The 23,951-nt window shown below is 44.9% G+C and overlaps 1 protein-coding gene across 1 annotated transcript in view; it reads right to left on the reverse strand.

Annotated features, from left to right (window-relative positions):
* The window catches only part of COL5A3 (collagen type V alpha 3 chain), a 280,312-nt gene that overhangs the window by 131,965 nt on the left and 124,396 nt on the right, over positions 1–23,951 (reverse strand). The window contains 2 exon segments of the mRNA XM_073654124.1: positions 332–494; positions 22,272–22,485. Coding sequence (XP_073510225.1) covers positions 332–494; positions 22,272–22,485 — 377 coding nt within the window.

Below are 23,951 nucleotides of genomic sequence, written 5' to 3' on the forward strand. Positions count from 1 at the left end.
GGTGCTGCTGGAAATTGTAATTTTAGCAGGGGATGAAAGGACAACCGACTCAGCTCTCTGCAGCTGGAAACACAGAGGGGCAAAAGCTTATGAAAAAAGGCACAAAGGTACAAGTAGGAAACCTATTGGGCTATACTTATGCTGATATTGTACTTTGCGAAAATAATGCAATTGTGAGGATAACTTTTTAAATACCATTGATTTGAAACCTCCTACACAACGAGGGAAACTCCATTAGCAGTTCCCGAAGTAAATTTTCACCTTAATACACTCAAGTTTTTGAAGTAAAAAGACCCTCGTGTCTAAAGGACTTCTTGTTCTCAAAACCTACCTCAAAGACCTCCTCGTCAAGTAGTCGTGTCCCAAACAGGGTGACGCCATCTGTGCTAATGATAGGATCATCACCACGGTCCAGGAAATGGGTCTGCTTCTTCTCACAGTCGACTACCATCGTCACATTTTTTCCTTCTACGCTAAGTCCAATTCGATGCCACCTATAGGAAACGATAAATGATGATTATGGAGGTTCATATTCATGCAAAATATCAGCACATAAAATAAATCAAAACATTGGTTGGGAAAAAAAAACATTTCCAATGACCAAAAACCCAATACATACATACACGGTAAATAGAAGTCAGGCCGGAGAGAGTTGGAGGAGGGGGATGCAGCTGCAGTTTGCACAATGTTTGAATGAAAAAAGGGAAAGAAGCCAAAATTGAAAGCTCTACTAAGGTGTAAATCTATGGTAGCTATAGAGGATTCAGAGGGGGTAGGCAGTAGTACCTAAGCCCTGGTGAGTAAAGAGACCCAAAGGCCTCTCTGCCATATATAAACCAGTATATATTCACATGGTAGATGGAGGCCCCTATTACAGTATTATCAGTGCCCAGGTGGCTGAAAGGGTCCAAAGGCCAAATAAGATAATGCCAGTATTATAAATGTGGTGGGGGGCACTGTTACAGATTTAACCGTCCCGATTAGGGTACACCTTGACGCTGGTGGGATGGCTTTTATGCTTTTTTGATCAAAAACAGTGTTTACTAAGTACCCTACGTTATCTATATATACTATTACTATTTAATTACTTAGAGCAAGGTATATTCTCATTTTGTTTCCATTTTGAGTTTTGTCTGTTAAATGGCCAGTGTGAACATGCTCTTATATGTTGCATGCATACTTACTTATCCTCTGGCTCATTTCTTTGATTTAGCTTTTAGTGTATTTGCTTAAAACTGCATTTTTGGATTGTGAGGATTTTAATACATGAACAGACCAATGCAGATCTGGAATTTTTTTCTGAAGTGAAAGAGTGTTGGAGAAGAAATTACTTTGAAGTGAAGTGGGGATAAATAGTTGGTGGAGACGAACCATCTGGTCTTTATCGAGGAAGGCCTCTTCACAAAACTAATATCCTACTATCATCTTTAAAAGCGTGACACTCATCTGTTAGACTGTTGGCATGCTGTTACCTGCTAGACAAAACTCTAATTCCAGAAAATGTCTTATGTGTTATGTCAGATACTTCACATTCTGACACAATGTAATTTTATACTAAGTGTCAGATAGTTATCATTGTGGTAACTATCTATATGTACAAGAATATAACTACTATAATACTGCCCCTATGTACAATAATATAACTACTATAATACTGCCCCTATGTACAAGAATATAAGTACTATAATACTGCCCCCTATGTACAAGAATATAAGTACTATAAAACTGCACCCTATGAACAAGAATATAACTACTATAATACTGCCCCTATGTACAAGAATATAACTTCTAATACTGCCCCCATGTACAAGAATATAAGTACTATAATACTGCTCCTATGTACAAGAATATAACTACTATAATACTGCCCTTATATACAAGAATATAACTACTCCAATACTGCCCCTATGTACAAAAATAAGTATTTGATCTCCTACCAACCAGCAAGAATTCTGTCTCTCGCAGACCTGTTAGTTTATCTTTAAGAAACCCTCCTACTCTGCACTCATTACCTGTATTAATTGCACCTGTTTGAACTCGTTACCTATATAAAAGACACCTGTCCACATACTAAATCACACTCCAACATCTCCACCATGGCCAAGACCAAACAGCTGTCTAAGGACACCAGGGACAAAACTGTAGACCTGCACAAGGCTGGGATGGGCTACAGGACAATAGGCAAGCAACTTGGTGAGAAGACAACAACTGTTGGCACAATTATTAGAAAATGGAACAAACACAAGATGACTGTCAAGGTCTGGGGCTCCATGCAAGATCTCGCCTTGTGGGGTACAGATGATTCTGGGAAAGTTCTGGGCTGATTCCTGACCTCTGTGGGAGAACCCGGTCAATGACCTGAAGAGAGCTGGGACCACAGTCTCAAACATTACAGTTAGTAACACATTACGCCATTGATTAAAATCCTGCAGGGCACGCAAGGTCCCCCTGCTCACACCAGCACATGTGCAGGCCCGTTTGAAGTTCGCCAATGACAATCTGGATGATCCAGAAGAGGAATGGGAGAAGGTCATGTGGTCAGATGAGATCAAAATAGAACTTTTTTGCATTAACTCCACTCGCCGTGTTTGGAGGAAGAAAAAGAATGAGTACAACCCCAAGAAGACCATACCAATGGTGAAGCATGGTGGGGGAAACATATTTTGAAGGTGCTTTTCTGCAAAGGGTACAGGATGACTGCACGGTATTGAAGGGAGGATGGATGGGGTCATGTATCGCAAGATTTTGGCAAACAACCTCCTTCCCTCAGTAAGAGCATTGAAGATGGGTTGTGGCTGGGTCTTCCAACATGACAATGACCGAAACACACAGCCAAGGGCAACTAACGATTTTCTGGATTTTTTTTTAAGATTCTGTCTCTCACAGGTGAAGTGTACCTATGATAAAAATTACAGACCTCTCCATTCTTTGTAGGTGGGAAAACTTGCAAAATCGACAGTGTATTAAATACTTATTTTCCCCACTGTATATACAAGAATATACACTGCTCAAAAAAATAAAGGGAACACTTAAACAACAGAATATAACTCCAAGTAAATCAAACTTCTGTGAAATCAAACTGTCCAGTTAGGAAGCAACACTGATTGACAATCAATGTCACATGCTGTTGTGCAAATGGAATAGACAATAGATGGAAATTATTGGCAATTATCAAGACACCCTCAATAAAGGAGTGGTTCTACAGGTGGGGACCACAGACCACATCTCAGTACCAATGCTTTCTGGCTGATGTTTTGGTCACTTTTGAATGTTGGTTGTGCTTTCATACTCGTGGTAGCATGAGACGGACTCTACAACTCACAGAAGTTGCTCAGGTAGTGCAGCTCATCCAGGATGGCACATCAATTCGAGCTGTGGCAAGAAGGTTTGCTGTGTCTGTCAGCGTAGTGTCCAGAGGCTGGAGGCGCTACCAGGAGACAGGCCAGTACACCACGATACGTGGAGGAAGCCGTAGGAGGGCAACAACCCAGCAGCAGGACCGCTACCCCCGTCTTTGTGCAAGGAGGAACAGGAGGAGCACTGCCAGAGCCCTGCAAAATGACCTCCAGCAGGCCACAAATGTGCATATGTCTGCACAAATGGTTAGAAACCGACTCCATGAGGGTGGTATGAGGGCCCGACGTCCACAGATGGGGGTTGTGCTCACAGCCCAACACCGTGCAGGACGCTTGGCATTTGCCACAGACCACCAGGATTGGCAAAGTCGCCACTGGTGCCCTGTGCTCTTCAAAGATGAAAGCAGGTTCACACTGAGCACATGTGACAGACGTGACAGAGTCTGGAGACGCTGTGGAGAGCGATCTGCTGCCTGCAACATCCTTTAGCATGACCGGTTTGGCAGTGGGTCAGTAATGGTGTGGGGTGGCATTTCTTTGGAGGGCCCGCCCGTTCCCCAGACCTGAATCCGATTGAGCACATCATGTCTCACTCCATCCACCAACGTCACGTTGCACCACAGACTGTGCAGGAGTTGGCGGATGCTTTAGTCCAGGTCTGGGAGGAGATCCCACAGGAGACCATCCGCAACCTCATCAGGAGCATGCCCAGGCGTTGTAGGGAGGTCACACAGGTACGTGGAGGCCACACACAATACTGAGTCTCATCAGGAGCATGCCCAGGCGTTGTAGGGAGGTCATACAGGCACGTGGAGGCCACACACAATACTCAGCCTCATCAGGAGCATGCCCAGGCATTGTAGGGAGGTCATACAGGCAAGTGGAGGCCACACACAATACTGAGCCTCATCAGGAGCATGCCCAGGCATTGTAGGGAGGTCATACAGGCACGTGAAGGCCACACAATACTCAGCCTCATCAGGAGCATGCCCAGGCATTGTAGGGAGGTCATACAGGCACGTGAAGGCCACACAATACTCAGCCTCATCAGGAGCATGCCCAGGCGTTGTAGGGAAGTCATACAGGCACGTGGAGGCCACACACAATACTGAGCCTCATTTTGACTTGTTTTAAGGACATTACATCAAAGTTGGATCAGCCTGTAGTGTGTTTTTCCACTTTAATTTTGGGGGTGACTCCAAATCCAGGCCTCCATTGGTTAATAAATTTGATTTCCAGTGATGATTTTTGTGTGATTTTGTTGTCAGCACATTCAACTTTGTACAGAACAAAGTGTTCAATGAAAATATTTCATTCATTCAGATCTAGGATGTGTTATTTGAGTGTTCCCTTTATTTTTTTGAGCAGTATATATATATACGTTGCGTGCGTTGCCTCTGTATGTTTGTTCCGTGGCTTTTGTCAGGTATGTTGGATGTCTGTTTATCATGTCCAGGAACTGACCTCTTCCCTGTGGTTTATGATCATTATGAGGGGCCCATGTGGGCGGGCATGATCATCTACATTGGCATTAGTACTGTCTTATAAGGCGGTTCTTCTAATGCGGTCTATGTTTGGGGTTGGAGCTGTCTCCATGGCGGATTGCTTGGAGGTACAACTGCCTCTGACCCGAGCGGGTGCGCGTGCGCACGAGATAACTGCGGGATCCGTGCCCGCACATGCGCAGTACCATGCGTTCCACGGTGCGCTTCCAGAGCCGGATGTGAGTATGCATCCGGCAGGATGTGCGTCACCTAGCTGACACATGACAACCCGGAAGCATGTCGCATGCCGGCGGTCAGCGTGCGGCGCCTATAAAGAGACACAGGGACAATTTTTTCTCAACACATGTACCTCTGTGATGGCGCAGAACATTGGGCTATGAATGGGCTATGCACTCCCCTGATGATGGAGGAGAAACGCGTCGGGATCCCGCCTTTCATATTGGAGCACTGCTAATAATACTGGAAAGCTAAGTAGTGGTTTCTTTCTATTGAGCTATGAGTGTCTCCTATTTTTCCGAAAATCTAGTTATTATGTGGATGTACAGCAGTTTATGAGAGGTATCTGTACCCACTGACTCAGATATATTGCTGTGACTATATGACCAGGTAGCCTTCAATGTGCACTGGTTTATTTTTTGGTACAATTAGAGATGGTAGATCTGTATGGTCCGAGTGGTATATGACTTTGCCTAACCACTATCCATTATCATACTCTAATAATTATTTGGTATTATCACGCAATTAGTGCGTCGGTCTATGTGTACTGTCTTCTCTAATTGGTGGTAGTGTATGTGTTACATGATCTCACATTGTATGGGTCTTTATGACCATTGGTGAGACATAATTTGCCTGGAGGGCCTTATATTGTTAAGGGTCCCACCACATTATATCAATTGGGTTAGTTAGGCCAAGTCTTCATCAGGCTGACCTAACACTTGTGATCATCTCTTCAATCAGTACACTGTGTGTGTCTTTTACATGCTTTGTGTCCAGTTTTGTGTTTTAATATAAGGTTATAATAAAGAGATATTATTTTATCCTTTGCTAATTATATTCAAATATTGGGTACCACTTTTTCGCTTCATGTGGAATTTACTTTCTGCAGTGAAATTTTTTATATTGTACAAGTCAGGTTTAATTTACAGCCAGAGCGATATTCACAATTCTGCTGCCATCAGCCAACAGATAAAATCCAAACTCCTCAAAGGGATTGTCCATTGAAAACAAGTTATCACGTATCCACAGGGTGAGCTATACCGCCGTTCCACTCATTTCCTATACAGCCGGTGAGCGCTGTGCACAGAAAATGAATCAAACGGTGATATGTGAACTGTCGCTCCATCCTAACTGTGGGTCCTGGCGATTTGACCCCCACTATCGAATTTTATCACCTGTACAATGGACGACTCCTTTAACCAGAGACAGAACCAGAAGCTCCTTTAACTGTTTCTCAATGTAATATCTGTAGCTAATAGAGTATTCGAAAATATGAACTCCAAACAAAACTGCACCTTTTAAAGGGAATCTGTCAGCATATTTTTATTATGTAATCTGAGAGCAGCATGATGTAGGGGCAGAGACCCTGATTTCAGGGATGTCTCACTAGGCTGTGTTTTGCTGTTTCAATACATTCAGTATTTTATCGTCAAGAGATCATCATTACAGGACTAGGTGTCTCGTGCCTTCTGGTCCAACCAAGCCCCCACCACTGATTGGCTGCTTTCTGTCACAATAAACCCCTTTACCCCCCAAGGTTGTTTGCACGTTAATGACCGGGCCAATTTTTACAATTCTGACCACTGTCACTTTATGAGGTAATTACTCTGGAACGCTTCAACAGATCCCCCTGATTCTGAGAATGTTTTTTCGTGACATATTGTACTTCATGATTGTGGTAAAATTTCTTCGATATCACTTGCGTTTATTTGTGAAAAAAAAGGAAATTTGGTGAAAATTTTGAAAATTTTGCAATTTTTAAACTTTGAATCTTTATGCCCTTAAATCAGAGAGCTATGTCACACAAAATAGTTAATAAATAACATTTCCCACATGTCTACTTTACATCAGCACAATTTTGGAACCAAAATTTTTTTTTTATTGGGGAGCTATAAGGGTTAAAAGTTGACCAGCGATTTCTCATTTTTCCAACAAAATTTACAAAACCATTTTTTTTAGGGACCGCATCACATTTGAAGTGATTTTGAGGGGCTTATATGACAGAAAATACCCAAAAGTGACACCATTCTAAAACCTGCACCCCTCAAGGTGCTCAAAAACCCATTCAAGAACTTCATTAACCCTTCAGGTGCTTCACAGGAATTTTTGGAATGAGGAAGAAAAAAATTAATATTTAACTTTTTTCACAAAAATGTTACTTTAGACCCAATTTTTTTTATTTTCGCAGAGGTAACAGGAAAAAATGGACCCCAAAATTTGTTGTGCAATTTCCCCTGAGCACGCAGATACCCATATGTGGGAAAAAACACTGGGCGCACTGCAGGGCTCAGAAGGGAAGGAGCGCCATTTGACTTTTTGAATGTAAAATTTGCTTGAATAATTAGCGGACGCCGTGTTGCGTTTGGAGAGCCCCTGATGTTCCTAAACAGTGGAGACCCCCCACAAGTGACACCATTTTGGAAACTAGACCCCTTAGGGAACTTATCTAGATGTGTGGTGAGCACCTTGAACCCCCAGGTGCTTCACAGAAGTTTATAACATTGAGCCATAAAAATAAAATTTTCTCATTTTTCCCACAAAAATGTTTTTCAGCCCCCAATTTTGCATTTTCATAAGGGTAACAGGGTAAATTGCACCATGAAGTTTGTTGTGCAATTTCCCCTGAGCACGCAGATACCCCATATGTGGGGGAAAACCACTGTTTGGGCGCACGGTAGGTTTCGGAAGGGAAGGAGCGCCATTTGACTTTTTGATTGTAAAATTTGCTTGAATAATTAGCCATGTTGTGTTTGGAGAGCTCCTGATGTGCCTAAATAGTAGAAACTCCCCACAAGTGACACCATTTTAGAAACTACACCCCTCAAGGATTTTATCAAGGGATATAGTGAACATTTTTAACCCAGGGGTGCGACACAGAATTTGAGAACATTAGGTCATCATATTGAATAAGTTGTCATTAGTCTTAAGCGCAAGTGCTCGCTACTTGAGTTTGTATCGGGTACTCAGGTATGCACCATGTATCGCGTGTGCTCGAGTGACATGCTCGAGTCCCCGCCCGCATGTTTCATGGTTATTAGACACCCAAAAAAAACATGGGGGATCGCTCGTGCATAGCAGGCAATCCCCGCAAGGTTTTTTTGGCCGCAAAGCATATGTGGTGGAGACTAGTGTTGAGCCACCCCCGTAGTGTTCGAGTTCGGTTCGGTTCGTCGAACACCCGTGTGTTCGCCGAACTGTTCGTCGAACTGTTCGTCGAACACCTTCGAACACCGTTAAAACCAATGGCAGGCAAACAAAAACACATAGAAACACATAGAAAACACCTTCAAAGGTGTCCAAAAGCTGACAAACTGCTCAGAAGACATAACTAACACATGGAAAAGTGACAAGTACATATAGTCATGCGAAAATAAAAGAGGTGGAGGAGTAAGAGGAGGGGGAGACACAGATATAGGCATGTCATGCCCTTCTAAAATCCAAAAAGTGAGAAGCCGACACGGCCAGTCCGCTCCTGCCCGTGCCACCTCCGTGTCGCCGGGTTTGTGCCAGAGCCGCGGTGAACCCTGACGGCCAGCCCCCCTCTCCCAATACTGGTGCCTGTCCGCTGGTGGGTCGAGCGAGCCCCCCTGTGGTGGAGGCAGCTCTAAGCTTTTTAATTTAAATTGTCTCTCTAATTTGAATGAATACACTTTAAATCCATTTACAAGGATCTATTGGAGGGCAAGTCTCATGCCAGCAGCCGCGGTAATTCCAGCTCCAGTAGCGTCCACTAAAGCTGCTGCAGTTAAAAAGCTTTTATAAGGATCGAGGTCGGCTGTCCACCGCAAGGCATCCTACTGCCAGTCCCAGCCCCTATGCCTTGGGGTGCCTCCTGATGCTCTTCACTAAGTATCCCATGGTCCCGAAGCATTTCCTTTGAAAAAATTAAGTGTCTAAACTACAGGTGGTGCAGCTTGCTTAACAGCCGGGATAATCCGCTCACTAGCAGACACTGCTACTAGGCACAAAGTATTTCCTGGGCTAGATGCAGTTAAAAATTTGTAATTAGATACTCTCGTTGGATGCTGAGAAAGCATTCCATAGAGTCTCCTGGCACGCCATATATGATTCTCTTAAAAAGCTTGGGGTAGGGGTCTAGGGGACCCTTTTATAGCCAAAATCACGGCCCTGTATCGCAATACGTCACCTAGGCTGAAGATAAATGGAACTGTAGCACCCTGAGGGCTCGGTTGCTACAGACGTATTGCACCTCACCCAGAGGTGTGATATCTCACTCTCAGGTAAGGATGGAGTGTGGATCAGGACCCGACACCTGCATGCATTACACCACATTGCCGTGGGGCAGGGCGACCAATATGCCCCTGAGATGGGCACGACAGTCCCTGTACCTGGCTGGAGTGGGGGGAGGGAACACTGAGGAAGGGGAACCCTGTAGTGCAGGAGCAGGGAGGAAGCAGTTCCTGGGTGCATTGAGAAGGGAGTATAAAAGGTGGGCACCATCTTAGTTCAGTGCAGAGAAGTCTGAGCAGAAGTGGCAGGGAGCGGGGGCTCTGCATGAGCTCTGCTCCGGAGGCGGGCCTAGTAACAGAGGCCCAGGCCTGGAAGAGGGAGAAGGAAGGAAGAGGAGCAGAGAAGGCTCCAGGAACGAGGAATGAAGGGATCCCAGGGGTGCGGACGGGCGAGTCGCCACCGCACGCCCGAATCCACCTGCGTGGAGGGGTCAGGCCAAAGGGGGAGACCGGTCCCCGAACTAGTGGAGGCAGGAAACGACCCTCAGCAAGAAACCGGAGGCTCTGACATTTTATGTGGCGCAGCCCCTCGCTACACCCGCTAGGAAGGCACCACATAGGGTCAGGGAAACTGGCGCCAAGTTTACCAAGAGGAGGCCCGAGGCAGCCGGACAGAAGTGTTGGTAAGAAAGGCCAGACAAAGGACACACAAAGGGGGTCCTGTGAAGTGCTCCAAAGTTATCTGGGAGTTGTCTGAGCCCCTCACCTGGTGAGCACAGTACGACGTGGGCAGCCGTTACCTGCAGACGTGGTCTGGATAATAAGAACTGTGAGTAAAGGCCCTGAACTGCATCACTGACTCCGTGTCGTTACTGCTGCTGCCCTGCACCATCACCCCCATCCTCCGCATACACTGCCCTGAGGCTATACTCCTCCCGTGGGGAGTTATGCTACGCTCTGCTGCACCCACAACACCAGCCTCAGTGGTCTGCCCTGTAGCGGCGGTTCACTCTGACCGCAATCCACGGGTGGCGTAGTCGGACATTTAAACATGAAAACCACATAAATAGTTCCGCCACTGGTTTGACCGCCCTGAGCCACGGAACCGGATCGCCGCCACGAAGACTACAACCACCAGCATCCACCAAAAAGGGTCCGGCTCCGGGTGTCCCAAGGCCCAGGGGGCGCGTCAGAACATTTTCATCACCTTTCACAATCACCAATGGGACAAGGCAGGGATGTCCTCTGTCCCCTCTCTTATACATCCTAGTGACGGAGCACCTGCTCTCATCAATTCGCCATAACCCCAATATTAGGTGGATTGAGGTGGGAGGCACCGAGTACAAGTGCTCTCTATTTGTTGATGATGTCCTAGTATATATCACTCAATCACATATATCCATCCCTGCTGTTATGGCTGAAATAGATCACTTTGTTACATGGTAAAATTTTAAAATCAATGCAGCGAAGTCTGAGGCCCTCGATGTCTCCCTCCCCAAATCCATATAGGATTCCATCCAGTCCAACTGTCCCTTTGCCTGGCCCTCACAGGGTATCAAATACTTAGGAATTCCTATTCATAGAGACCTCTCCCATCTATGTTATCTTAATTTTGGGCCCTTTATTGAACAACTCCATACAGACCACGGTTGGCAAGTTAGAACTGTAAGATTCACTACGTGAACCACTGGTGTTTTGTGGAAAAGCACATGTACACTGCGTTCCAAATTATTATACAAAAAGTGTTTAGGAGTGATAAGGGAAGAATTTGTTTGTTTGTCAGTTAAACTCATTGATGGTGATGTGTGTCAGGGCTCTTTATATCACTGTAAGCAATTGCAGACACCTGTGCTAATTAGTTTGGCAGGTGTGTCCAATGAAAGGCAAGACTACTTAAGAAGGCTCTCTCACATTATTAAGCAGCCTACATTTTCTGCCAAAATGGGAAAGAAAAAGGATGTGTCGGCTGCTGAGAAGCAACAAATTGTGGAGTGTTTAGGTCAAGGCATGACTACAATCAACATTGTGCGATGATCAGGATGAAGTGTCTTGGCAATCAAGAAGTATGTAGCTGATTCACAGTACACACGTGTGCGTGCTGATAAGGGCAAATTGAGGACTCTTTCCTACAGGCAATTACGTCAGGTTGAAAGAGCAGCGGCAAAAAAGCCTTGTCATAGCAGCAGACAAGTTTTTGAAGCTGCTTGTGCCTCCAACGTCCCCCGAACAACAAGATGCAGGGTCCTTCAGAGGTTTGCAGCTGTGCATGCGCCATCCTGTCAACCTCCTCTATCCACTTCACACAAGCAGAAACGGCTCCAGTGGGCCAAACATTACATGAAGACTGATTTCAAAACTGTTTTGTTCACGGATGAGTGCCGTGCAGCGTTCGATGGTCCAGATGGATGGAGTGGAGGATGGCTGGTTGATGGACACCCCACGCAAACACGGCTACAGCGCCAACAAGGAGGAGGTGGAGTAATGTTTTGGGCTGGAATCATGGGGAGAGAGATTGTCGGCCCCTTTAGGATCCCTGAAGGCGCTAAAGATGAACTCCATAATGTATGTGGATTTTCTCAAACAGCACTTCCTGCCATGGTTCAAGAAGAAGAACCGTGTATTTCACAGCAAGATCATTTTTCTGCATGATAATGCACCATCTCATGCTGCACATAAAACATCTGCATCTCTGGCTGATATGGGCATAAAAGGGGACAAACTTATGGTGTGACCCCCATGCTCCCCTGACCTCTACCCCATTCAGAACCTTTGGAGCATCATTAAAAGGAGTGTCTATGATGGCGGGAGGCAGTTCACATCTAAGCAACAGCTCTGGGAGGGTATTCTGTCCTCATGCAAAACAATTGAAGCAGAAACCATCCAAAACCTGACAAATTCAATGGACGAGAGAGTTCAGAAGCTCCTTTCGAACAAGGGGTCCTATGTGAAAATGTAACATCACCTAGAATAAAGTTTTCAGTTGAAAACTGTTTGATTTCAGTTTCTAACAACCTGCTAATGCTTATAATTTCAAAAATGACCATTTTTTTGGTCTTTATTAAAATGAAAAGGTTGATCAAAAAGTTTGGGGGATCTAAGAGTGTGGCAACCCAGTAGTCATGATTACTTCGAATTCTGACAATATGAGGGTCATGCTGCAGGTAGTGCAGCAAGAAGGCACTTATGTGCCTTGCGCATCTCGGAGCCCCAAAATTATTTTCCGGGCTAGATGCAGCTAAAAATTATTTTTAATTTTAAATCTGGTGAAGCTTTAGTATAGATGGCCTAATAGGATCAGTGCTGCACACTGCTACAAAGCCCAAATTATTTTCCAGTCAAGATACAGATAAACATGATTAGTAATTTGAAAGCTTAAAACGGTTGGTAGGGTGATTTTAACCAATCATCAAGCTTTTACTCTCCCCAGGATGACACAGGGGTAGAAAAGTCATTTCGGATCCATGATTTGTTCATCTTTATGAACGTGAGTCTGTCTACATTATCAGTGGAGAGCCGCGTGCGCTTATCTGTCAGCACACCACCAGCAGCGCTGAACACACGTTCAGACAGAACGCTGGCTGCGGGGCATGACAAGATCTCCAAGGCGTAAGTGGCTAGCTCCGGCCATTTATCCAGATTGGAAGCCCAAAAAGAGCAAGGGTCCAGTGACACAGTCGTGGCTTCAATGTTTACTTGGAGATACTCCTGTACCATCGTCTCTAGGCGTTGACTATGTGTCAGACTTCTTGTCTCCTGTGGCCTTGCAAAGGATGGGCTAAAAAAGTGGTGAAATGATTCCGCAAAATTGATGTTACCAGCAGATACTGTGGTTCTGTTACGGTTTGAGTGTTGAACACTTGACGGTCCCACGGTTGGCAAGTTGGAACTGTGAGATTCACTACGTGCACCACTGGTATTTTGTGGAAAAGCACATGTAAGATTCTGCAACAGTCTCTGCTGATACTCCTGCATGCGTGCATCCCTTTCTATGGCAGGAATAATTTCTGCAAATTTACTTTTGTACCGGGGATCTAACAGTGTGGCAACCCAGTAGTCAGGATTATTTCTAATTCTCACAATTCGAGGGTCATGTTGCAGGTAGTGCAGCAAGAAGGCTCTCATGTGTGTTGCGCATCCAGGAGCACCAAGTCCCTGTTGTGTTGGTGGCGAGGTAACAATCATGCTTCCTTCCTCTGTCCTCTCCCCCCAACCTCGCACAACAGAAATGTGATCAAGGTCTCCCTCATCTGATGAGTCTTCCATCAGTTCGTCCTCCACTTCTTCCTGGGCTCCTGCACCTTCCTCACTAGTTTGGCTGCTACCATGCGCCCTGGTAAAACCATCTCCCCCACCCTCACATGCCTGCCGCCTTGGTGCTGCCGACCGTCTGGACCTTGCAGATGTTAGCCCTTCCGCATACAACTCCTCCTCCTCTACTTCCTCCACCTCCTCTTGTGCCACCACCTGACTCCGAATTCTGTTTAACATGTGCTCCAGCATGTAAATCACCGGAATAGTCATGCTGATAATGGCATCGTCAGCACTAAACATCTTCGTCGCCATTTCAAAACTGTGCAGAAGGGTGCATAGGTCCCTGATCTGAGACCACTCCTCCAGCGTGATTTGCCCCACCTCTGAATCTCGTTGGCCCAGGCTATACGTCAGAACGTATTGCACCAGGGCTTGTCGGTGCTGCCACAGTCGCTGCAACATGTGCAGAGTTGAATTCCACCGGGTAGGCACATCGCATTTTAGCCGGTGAAGTGGCAGGCCCAACGACTTCTGTAGAGATGTAAGTCGCTGAGCTGCGGGATGCGAACGGCGGAAGTGAGCACACAGCGACCGTGCCCTCTGCAGAAGGCCATCTAGTCTGGGATAGTGGGCTAAAAATTGCTGGACAACCAGGTTCAACACGTGAGCCATACAAGGCACGTGTGTGACATTGCCCCGGCGAAGGGCCGCACCCAGGTTTGCAGCATTGTCGCACACGGCCTTCCCTGGTTTCAGGTCCAGTGGAGACAACCATTCATGAAATTGGTTCTCCAGAGCTGACCACAACTCCTCAGCTGTGTGACTCACATTTCCCAGACATTTCAATGTAAAAAACGCCTGATGACGTTGAGCCCTACTGCCAGCATAGTAAGGAGGTGTGCAGGATCCCTTCTGCGCAGTTAGAAAGCTTGTGGCATGACCAGACAGGCTTTGGGTGCAGGTGGAAGACCGAGAGGAGGTTGAGGAGGCAGAAGCAGTGGAGGAACTTTGACATAAAGAGGATTGACGCACAACTCGTGGGGACGGCAAGACTTGGACAGCAGCCCCTTGTCCTGCTGTCACCATAGTTACCCAGTGCCCAGTCAGCGACATGTAACGCCCTTGTCCATGCCTACTCGTCCAAGTGTCTGTGGTGAAATGCACCCTGTCACACACAGAGTTTCTCAAAGAAGCGGTGATGTTGTGTGCGACATGCTGGTGGAGCGCAGGCACACCTTTCTTTGAGAAGTAGTGCCGACTGGGCATCTGGTACTGGGGCACTGCGACGGACATAAGGTCTCGAAAATCGTCTGTGTCCACCAGGCGGAAAGGCAGCATTTCTGTAGCCAAGAGCTTGCAGATGGTGAAATTCAACCTCTTAGCTTTCTCATGGCTAGGAGGAAATGGTCTTTTACTTGTCCACATCTGAGGGACCGAGGGCTGGCTATTGTGCTTAGACGGGGTTGATAAGGGTGTCCCCGGCAAACTGCCGGTCTGTGAGGAAGATGCAGGCGGACATGTTAGGTTGCCTTGATCCAAAGGTGGTGCTATCGATGTCGGACAGCGCTCAACACCAGCTGCTGTTACCACCTCCAAAGAAAATGATGACCTGCCAATCACGTTGGCTGTTGCGGGTAAAGAGGTGGCAGGTCTGCGCCCCAAAACAGGTGTGACTGCTGTCCCCCCAGTCACAGAGGATGAAGAGGCCGCGGATGCACAAGATATGGCAGACGGTGATTGGCCCGGCCGGCTAGGCCGCATTGTAGCACACTGAGCTTCCCACTGCAACTTATGCTTCATGTCCATGTGCCGGTTCATGCATGAAGTACTCAAACTATGTATTTTTTGGCCTCTACTTAGCTTTTGCTGACAAATGTTACAGATAACACGAGTTGGGTCATCTTTATCGATCTGAAAAAATGCCCAGGCTATGCAAGGCTTAGCACCCATGCGACCTGAAGAGCCACCACGACTTGTGGTGAGAGGCAGAGTTGTGTTTGAGGATGCAGTTGTTGACGTGCTTCCAGTACTACGTCTCTGTCCAGGAAGGCGCAACCTGACCTCGTCGTCACTAGCATCTTCCTCCACCTCCTCTGCTGACCTCATCTCTTGGCTGACTGTGGGTTGACAGTAAGTGGGATCTCCGACCTCATCATCATCACCCTGTGCGTTATCACACCCGTCGTCCTCAGAGCCAACCTGTTCCTGCCCTGACAAAAAACTAAAGTTGTCGCTCCAATCAGGTATTTGAGTCTTATCATCGTCTTCCTCATTGTCTCCACCAACAGGAGTTACAGTTTGGGAATGAGGGTCTACATTATGGTCAGAACCTTCTGCGTCTGGTCCTGGATCCGACTCATAAAGATTCTGGGCATCAGTGCAGATCATTTCCTCGTCTGGATTCACAGAAGCGCTGGAGTCGACCTCTGATTCCCAGGCTATAGTATGAGTAAACAGCTCTGCAGACTCAACCATCTGTTCTACCTCATACTCAGACGGGCAGCTGGAGATTTGGGAGCTGTGAGGAAGCAAGTGCGATTTGGGTGACACCTTTGAGGACTGGAGTATTTGTGATGTTGAAGTTGATGTGGAGGAGAGCCCACTTAAAGGAGCACTTGATATCCGTTGAAGCACCTGCTGTTTTTGTGCCTCATCTGGAATTTGTAGCGATTGGCGTGGCCGTAAGAAAGGGATCTTATCACATTGTCCGCTAAAAGAAGTAGACATTTTAGTTTGGCTGGAAGATGGTCTTTCTTCTGCAGATGTTACTGTTGCTTTAACACCTACCCCACGGACACAACCTTTTTTCCCCTTCCCAACACGCCTATTCCCCTTTCCACCAGCAGCAGGCCTTTTTCCACTCATTTTGGTGGTTAACTAATTCACAACTCTGGAGTTGTTTGCACAAAAAAGCAATGGATGGTAACCGAGCAGAGCTGAGTGGCCAAACTGTGGTATTAGGCCAAAACTATTGGCTGGGTTAGATGCAGAAAAAAATTATTTTGAATTTGCAACCTGATGGAGGTCAGTATAGATGGACTAATAGAGAAAGTCCGACACACTACTAGAAGGCCAAATATTTTTTCAGAGGTAGATGCAGAAAAAAATATATTCAGTTTGCAACCTGATGGAGGTCAGTATAGATGGACTACTACAAATAGTCCCACACACCGCTAGAAGCCCAAATATTTTTTCAGAGGTAGATGCAGAAAAAAATTATTTTTAATTTGCAACCTGATGGAGGTCAGTATAGATGGACTAATAGACCAAGTCCCACACACTGCTAGAAGCCCAAATATTTTTTCAGAGCTAGATGCAGAAAAAAATTATTTTTAATTTGCAACCTGATGGAGGTCAGTATAGATGGACTAATAGAGAAAGTCCGACACACTACTAGAAGGCCAAATATTTTTTCAGAGGTAGATGCAGAAAAAAATATATTCAGTTTGCAACCTGATGGAGGTCAGTATAGATGGACTAATACAAATAGTCCCACACACTGCTAGAAGCCCAAATATTTTTTCAGAGGTACTGTAGATGCAGATAAAAATTATTTTTAATTTGCAACCTGATGGAGGTCAGTATAGATGGACTAATAGACCAAGTCCCACACACCGCTAGAAGCCCAAATATTTTTTCAGAGCTAGATGCAGAAAAAAATTATTTTTAATTTGCAACCTGATGGAGGTCAGTATAGATGGACTAATAGACCAAGTCCCACACACTGCTAGAAGCCCAAATATTTTTTCAGAGCTAGATGCAGAAAAAAATTATTTTTAATTTGCAACCTGATGGAGGTCAGTATAGATGGACTAATAGACCAAGTCCCACACACCGCTAGAAGCCCAACTATTTTTTCAGAGCTAGATGCAGAAAAAAATTATATTCAATTTGCAACCTGCTGGAGGTCAGTATAGATGGATTAATAGACCAAGTCCCACACACTGCTAGAAGCCCAAATATTTTTTCAGAGCTAGATGCAGAAAAAAATTATATTCAGTTTGCAACCTGATGGAGGTCAGTATAGATGGACTAATAGAATGATGCTATGCCCAAAAGATTTTACTTCACTAGGTGCAGTAAAAAAATTGGTATTCTATACACAGGTGGTATATCTTGCAACACAGATAGGCTACTCCACTGACTAACACACTCTGCAATAGGCCAAAAAGGATTAGCTTTGCTAGATTCAGCCAAATGCTGTGAAAAAAACTTGCACAGCACTGGCACAGACCTGCCTGGCAAAAACTGATAGGAACTGATGTAACCTAGTCCTGAAAAGGACTCCAATTACAATTAGTCTTTACTCCCACAACCTATCTATTTAAGAGCACAGACCTCCCTGATAAAAGTCGTAGGAAATGCTGTAACCTAGTCCTTAAAAGGACTGCAATCACAACTATTCCCTACTCCCAAGCTATCTGTAGATTTGTGCGAAAATTGGCTTGAAATTAACAAGGTATAGCGCACACAGCAACAGCGGTGCCGTCTAACACGCAGCTGCAGCAGTGAGAAAATGGTGGCGACGGGGAAAATGGCTTGGTCTTATAGGGCAAGGACATGTGACATACACTGCCAATGACACATGCCCTTGCTTGTGTGAAAAAAAGCACTTCGCTCCGTATGTGCGCTGCTGATAGGCTGACAGATTGCACCTCCCCACTGCAAATGCGGGAAAGAGAAAAAAAAATGGAGATCTTCATTGTTCCTGCAGAGATCCATCCCCTGCCCCTCCCCCCGCCCCGCTGTACACTCAAACTGCGTATTAACATTAATTTTCATCATTACTGAGAAAAAATCCAGTTATGATTTTGGTGCACGAACAGTTATCGAACATAACCTCGAACAGCCGAATTTTTCTCAAATTGTTCGTGTTCGCCGAACGGCTCGAACACCGCCCAAAACAGCTCGAATTTGAGATTGGCGAACAGTTCGAGTAGAACAATGCTCATCTCTAGCGGAGACTCAAGCATGTCACTTGAGCACCCGTGATACTCAGTGCATACCCGAGCACCCCTCAAGTAGCGAGCACTTGCGCTCAACACTAGTCGCCATATCGTCATCTTTTTTTTTTTTTTTTTTTTTACTTTTGAAAATAATCCCAACCCGAACCCAACCCTAAATCTAGCCCAACTCCAGCCCTAACCGTAGCCCAACCCCAACCCCAGCCAAACCCTAGCCCAACCTTAAACCAAACCCTAGCCCAACCCTAACCCCAACCCCAACCCTAGCCCAACCCCAACCCCAACCCTAACCCTAACCCTAACTCTAGCACAACCCTAACCCTAGAGTTTTACGCCGTTCCTCGTGCGGAATAAGCGATTAGACAACTTTATTCTTCGGGTCGGTGCGATTACAGTGATACCAGAATCATATCGGTTTTTATGATTGACAGCTGTCACACACTAAAAGACGCAGTCATGTGACAGCTTGTTTTTTGTGGGATGAGTTGACGTTTTTATTGGTGCCATTTTCAGGCATGTGACATTTTTTGATTGCTTTCTATTCTGATTTTTGGGAGGCAGAATAAACAAAAACCAGCAATTCAGGATTTTTTTTTTTTTAATTTTTTTATTCTGTTCCGCGTGTAGTAAAATTGATAAGGCAGCTTTATTTTTCGGGTCAGTACGTTTACAGTGGTACCACATTTATATAGTTTTACTATGTTTTGGCACTTTTACACAATAAAAGCTATTTTATAGAAAAAAATATTTTTTTGCATCGCTTTATTCTGAGAGCTATAACTTTATTTTTCGGCTGATGGAGGTGTATGGCGGCTAGTTTTTTTGCGGGACAAGATGACGTTTTCAGTGGTACCATTTTTATTTATATTCGTCTTTTTGATCACGTGTTATTCCATTTTTTGTTTGGCGGTTTGATGATAAAGCATTGTTTTTTGCTTCGTTTTTTTTCTATTTTTTGTACCGTGTTCACTAAAGGGGTACACTAGTGGGACAGTTTTATAGGTCAGTTCGTTCCGGATGCGGCGATACCAAATATGTGTACTTTTATTGTTTTGTTTTTTTTCATATTAATATTTTTTGATGGACACATTATATTTTTATTTTTGGTGGATTATTTTTTACATTTTTTTTTCAATTTTTAACACTTTTTTTACTTTTACTCTTTGTCCCACTATGGGACTTTCACTTTTTTTTTACTCTGTTCACCTGTATAGCATAGGAATGGAGCACAGGTTGTCAGCGCTGCAGATGCAGAAGATACTTTGGTCATGCACTGCGCATGACAAAAGTATCTTCCTGCTGTCTGATGACCCAGATGTTGTCATGACGACATCGGGTTGTCATTGCAACATCCGGGAAGCTGCAGCAGACAGCGCTGGACAGCGCTGGACATATATACATATACACACACACACACACACACACATATATATATATACACACCATATTTTTCGGACTATAAGACACACTTTTTTCCTCCAAAATTTTGGAGGAAAGTGGGAGTTGTGTCTTATAGTACGATATACATAAATGCTGTGGGTGGTGGGGGATGTGGGGGAAGTGACAGAGTAGCGGGGCACAGGAGGTAGCAGCCGCCTGCTGCAGCCTGCACTGTGCCCGCTACTAAAGAAAATGAATATTCACTGCTCCCCATGCCCATGGGCGCGTGGAGCAGTGAATATTCATTTTCCTTAATAGTCGGCACACTGTGCCTGCAGCACGGCTCCTGGTATGTATGGCACCCTTCATCCCTGTATGTATGGCCCCCCTTATCCCTCATCCTGGTATAAAAGGCCCCCTCATCCCTCTTCCTGGTATGTATGGAACCCTTCATCCCTGTATGTATGACCCCCCTCATCCTGGTATTCTTGGCACCCCGTGATCACCGTCACGCTGTGCAGAAGAAAAAAAAACAATTATACTCACCTCCTCTCTCATCCAGCGCTGTGTCCCACTATGTGCCGGAATGGTCACTGCTCCCCACGCCGGGACTGCGTGCGTGGGGAGCAGTTACCATTAATTCTCCCTAACAGTGCGCACACTGTAGCCACAACGGCTGCCAGTGTGCCCGCTATTAAAGCCCATGAATATTCACCACTCCCATGGGTGTGGTGAATATTCAGGGACATTAATAGCGGGCACGCTGACCGAGGAGCGCAGCTGGAGCAGCGCTGCGGATACAGTGTGTGTGCTATTACGGAGAATGAATGGTCACTGCTCCCCACGCACACAGTCCCGGCGTGGGGAGCAGTGACTATTCCGGCACAGAGCAGGACACAGCGCTGGAGGAGAGAGAAGCTGAGTATAATTGTTTATTTTTTTTCTGTGCAGTGTGAAGGGGATCAGGGGGTGCCAAGCATACGAGGATGAAGGGTGCCATACATACCGGGATGAGGGGGACCATACATACCGGGATGAGGGGGACCATACATACAGGGATGAGGGGGACCATACATACAGGGATGAGGGATGAGGGGGGCCATACATACTGGGATGAAGGGGGCCATACATACTGGGGTGAGGGGGGGCATACATACAGGGATGAAGAGTGCCATACATACCAGGAAGAGGGATAAAGGTGTTATACATACCATGATGGGGATGAGGGGTGCCATACATACCAAGATGATGGATTGGGGTGCCATGCATATCAGAATGGGGATGAGGGCCACGTATAACAGGAAGGAGGGGGCCATATATACCAGGATGGGGGATATTAACAGAATTGGGGGACGTTACCCCTACAACAGTGTCAGCAGCAGACCCCCTCCCTCTTAACAGGGCATCATGACCACATCTTTAGCTTAATTTTTTTTGCTTATTTTCCTCCTCTAAAACCTAGGTGCGTCTTATATATATATATACCGTATTTTTCAGACTATATCTTTTATATATCTCAATCACAAATCTTGCAATATATACAATGGTCTCTGGGCTTTATAGTAGACTCATACTTTCAGATGACTTTTCAGAAGTCTCATTTACTTCAGAGGATTGCAATAAAAGGTGACACCTTTATACACAGCTGATAACCGAAGATCCACCATACACAATACATAATGTTACAGTTCATTTTCTCTACCCTGTAAAATAACTGATAACTCCTCTCTACACAGTAGATAACACAGGATCCACCATCCACAATAGTTGATGTCACAGCTCACCTCCTCCTCCTCCTGTACAATGACTGATAACACCTCTATATACAGTAGATAACACAGGATCCACCATTCACAATAGATGATGTCACAGCTCACCTCCTCCTCCTGTACAATGACTGATAACACCTCTATATACAGTAGATATCATCTATTGTGAATGGTGGATCCTGTGTTATCAGTCATTGTACAGGAGGAGAAGGTGAGCTGTGATAACACCTCCTATATACAGTAGATAATACAGGATCCACCATTCACAATAGGTGATATCACAGCTCACCTCCTCCTCCTTCTGTATAATGACTGATAACACCTCTATATACAGCTGATAACACAGGATCCACCATTCACAATGATCTTGTCCAAATTTGAGCATGCTCAGATAACGCTTATATACAAACAAATAGACCCCGATTCATCCAGATTTTTTATTTATTTATATAGTGAAATATAAAAATGTATATATTATATTTTTTTAAAATACATTTGCCATAAAAATCTAATCTAAACATTAGATCATTTTCTAATGACAAATTCCCATTAATTCAGGGTAATCTAAGATAAAAGTCACTTTAAAATAAAGCTAACGCCAGCCTGTATTTCTCAGATCTTGTGTGATCAGTCTACTCACTTGCCATCGGCCAGGTTGATCTTCTTGAAGAATGGGTAGTTCTCGGGGGTTGGATTTCCATGTTGATCTTCATATACAAATACTGGGGAGCGTCCGATTTCCACACCCAGTTGTTGAACACCCTTGTCATTGTAAATGGAGAGGAGGAAGAACTGGGCTCCTTTCCTGACTTTGAGAGTGATGAGAATGGAGAAGTCTTCTGGGAATGGGTCATCTGCACCAATGGACAGAATGAAGACATTAGTGGTTTTCGACACGCTTTTCAATCACTCCATACAACAGGAAAAACTAACCATATTCTCAGTGACGCTAAATAAGACTTCCTAATTCCCAACTGTCTCATTTATGCTGAACTCTATTCCTCCAGAAATACACATGTACACTTGGCTGAGTGAGTATGTGTTCTAGGTGAGGGAGAGGAGAATAATCCGTTGTCAGACACATCTGGTGATGGCTTATCTCTTCAGAGAACATGATGAAACTCGAAAGCCCAATCCCTCTATCCCCAGACATCTGCCATTGGGGAAAAGTTAGGACAACCTTCATACAAGGTGGCTCAGTGGTTAGCACTGTTGCTTTGCAGCTCTGGGGTCTCGGGTTCAAATCCCACCAAGTAATCTGTCATTGAAAAAAAATAAGTGTGTGGTGTGATTGTTGGACAATCCAGCCAGAAATTGGCAGCTTTGGTCATCCAATGTGCTGTCATAGATTGACTTGACTCATTGAGGGTATGTCCACACAAAGTCTTTTCCAAGAAGTTTCTGCCATGGGAACCGATTGAAAAATTTATGCCATCACTAGCGGTTTCTTGATCAGTGGAGTGAAAAAAAAATAAAAAGAAGACTTATCAAAAAAAATGGGAAACCAATAAAAAAAAAAGTCGGAAAAACGGTCATGAAGCGACTGAAATTGCTTCGGGAAAAAAAATGCCACAGTTTCCTGAACCATCTTCTGCTTGAAAAACTTGGCTGGTTCTCCTGAGTTTAAAAGTCGCTGGGTACATATAACCTTAGAAGATCGTCTGGAGGCCTGAGAATAGGTTCTACATCAAATCTAAATCATTGAGAAAATACAGTGCCTTGAAAAAGTATTCATACCCCGTGAACTTTTTCACATTTTTTCACATTACACCCACAAACTTAAATGTATTGAATTGGGATTTTATGTGATCTACCAACACAAAGTAGCAAGTATTTGTGAAGTGTAAAGGAAATAATACAAGGTTTACTAATAATTTTAAAGATATAAATCTGAAAATTGTGACGTGAATTTGTATTCAGCCACCTCTAAATAAAATCCTGAGGGGACAATTGCCTCCAGAGGTCACATAATTAGTAAACTGAATCCACCTGTGTGTAATTTATTCTCACTATAACTACAGCTGTTCAGTGAAGACCTCAGAGGTTTGTTTGAGAACATTAGGGAGCAAACAGCATCGTAAAAACCAAGGAGCACACCAGACAGGTCAGGGATAAAGTTGAATAGTAAAGCAGGGTTAGGTTATAAAAAAAATAGCCCAAGCTCTGAAAATCTCACGGAGCACTGTTCAATCCATCATCCAAAAATGGAAGGAGTGTGGCACAACTTCAAACCTACCAAGACATGGCCGTCCACCTAGACTGACATCCCAAGCAAGGAGAGCACTAGTTAGAGAAGCAGATAAGAGGCCCATGGTCAATC

This window comes from Phyllobates terribilis, unplaced genomic scaffold, assembly GCF_046119375.1.
Source record: "Phyllobates terribilis strain yellow unplaced genomic scaffold, ASM4611937v1 Scaffold_11__3_contigs__length_659146591, whole genome shotgun sequence".
In the NCBI taxonomy this organism is placed as follows: domain Eukaryota; kingdom Metazoa; phylum Chordata; class Amphibia; order Anura; family Dendrobatidae; genus Phyllobates; species Phyllobates terribilis.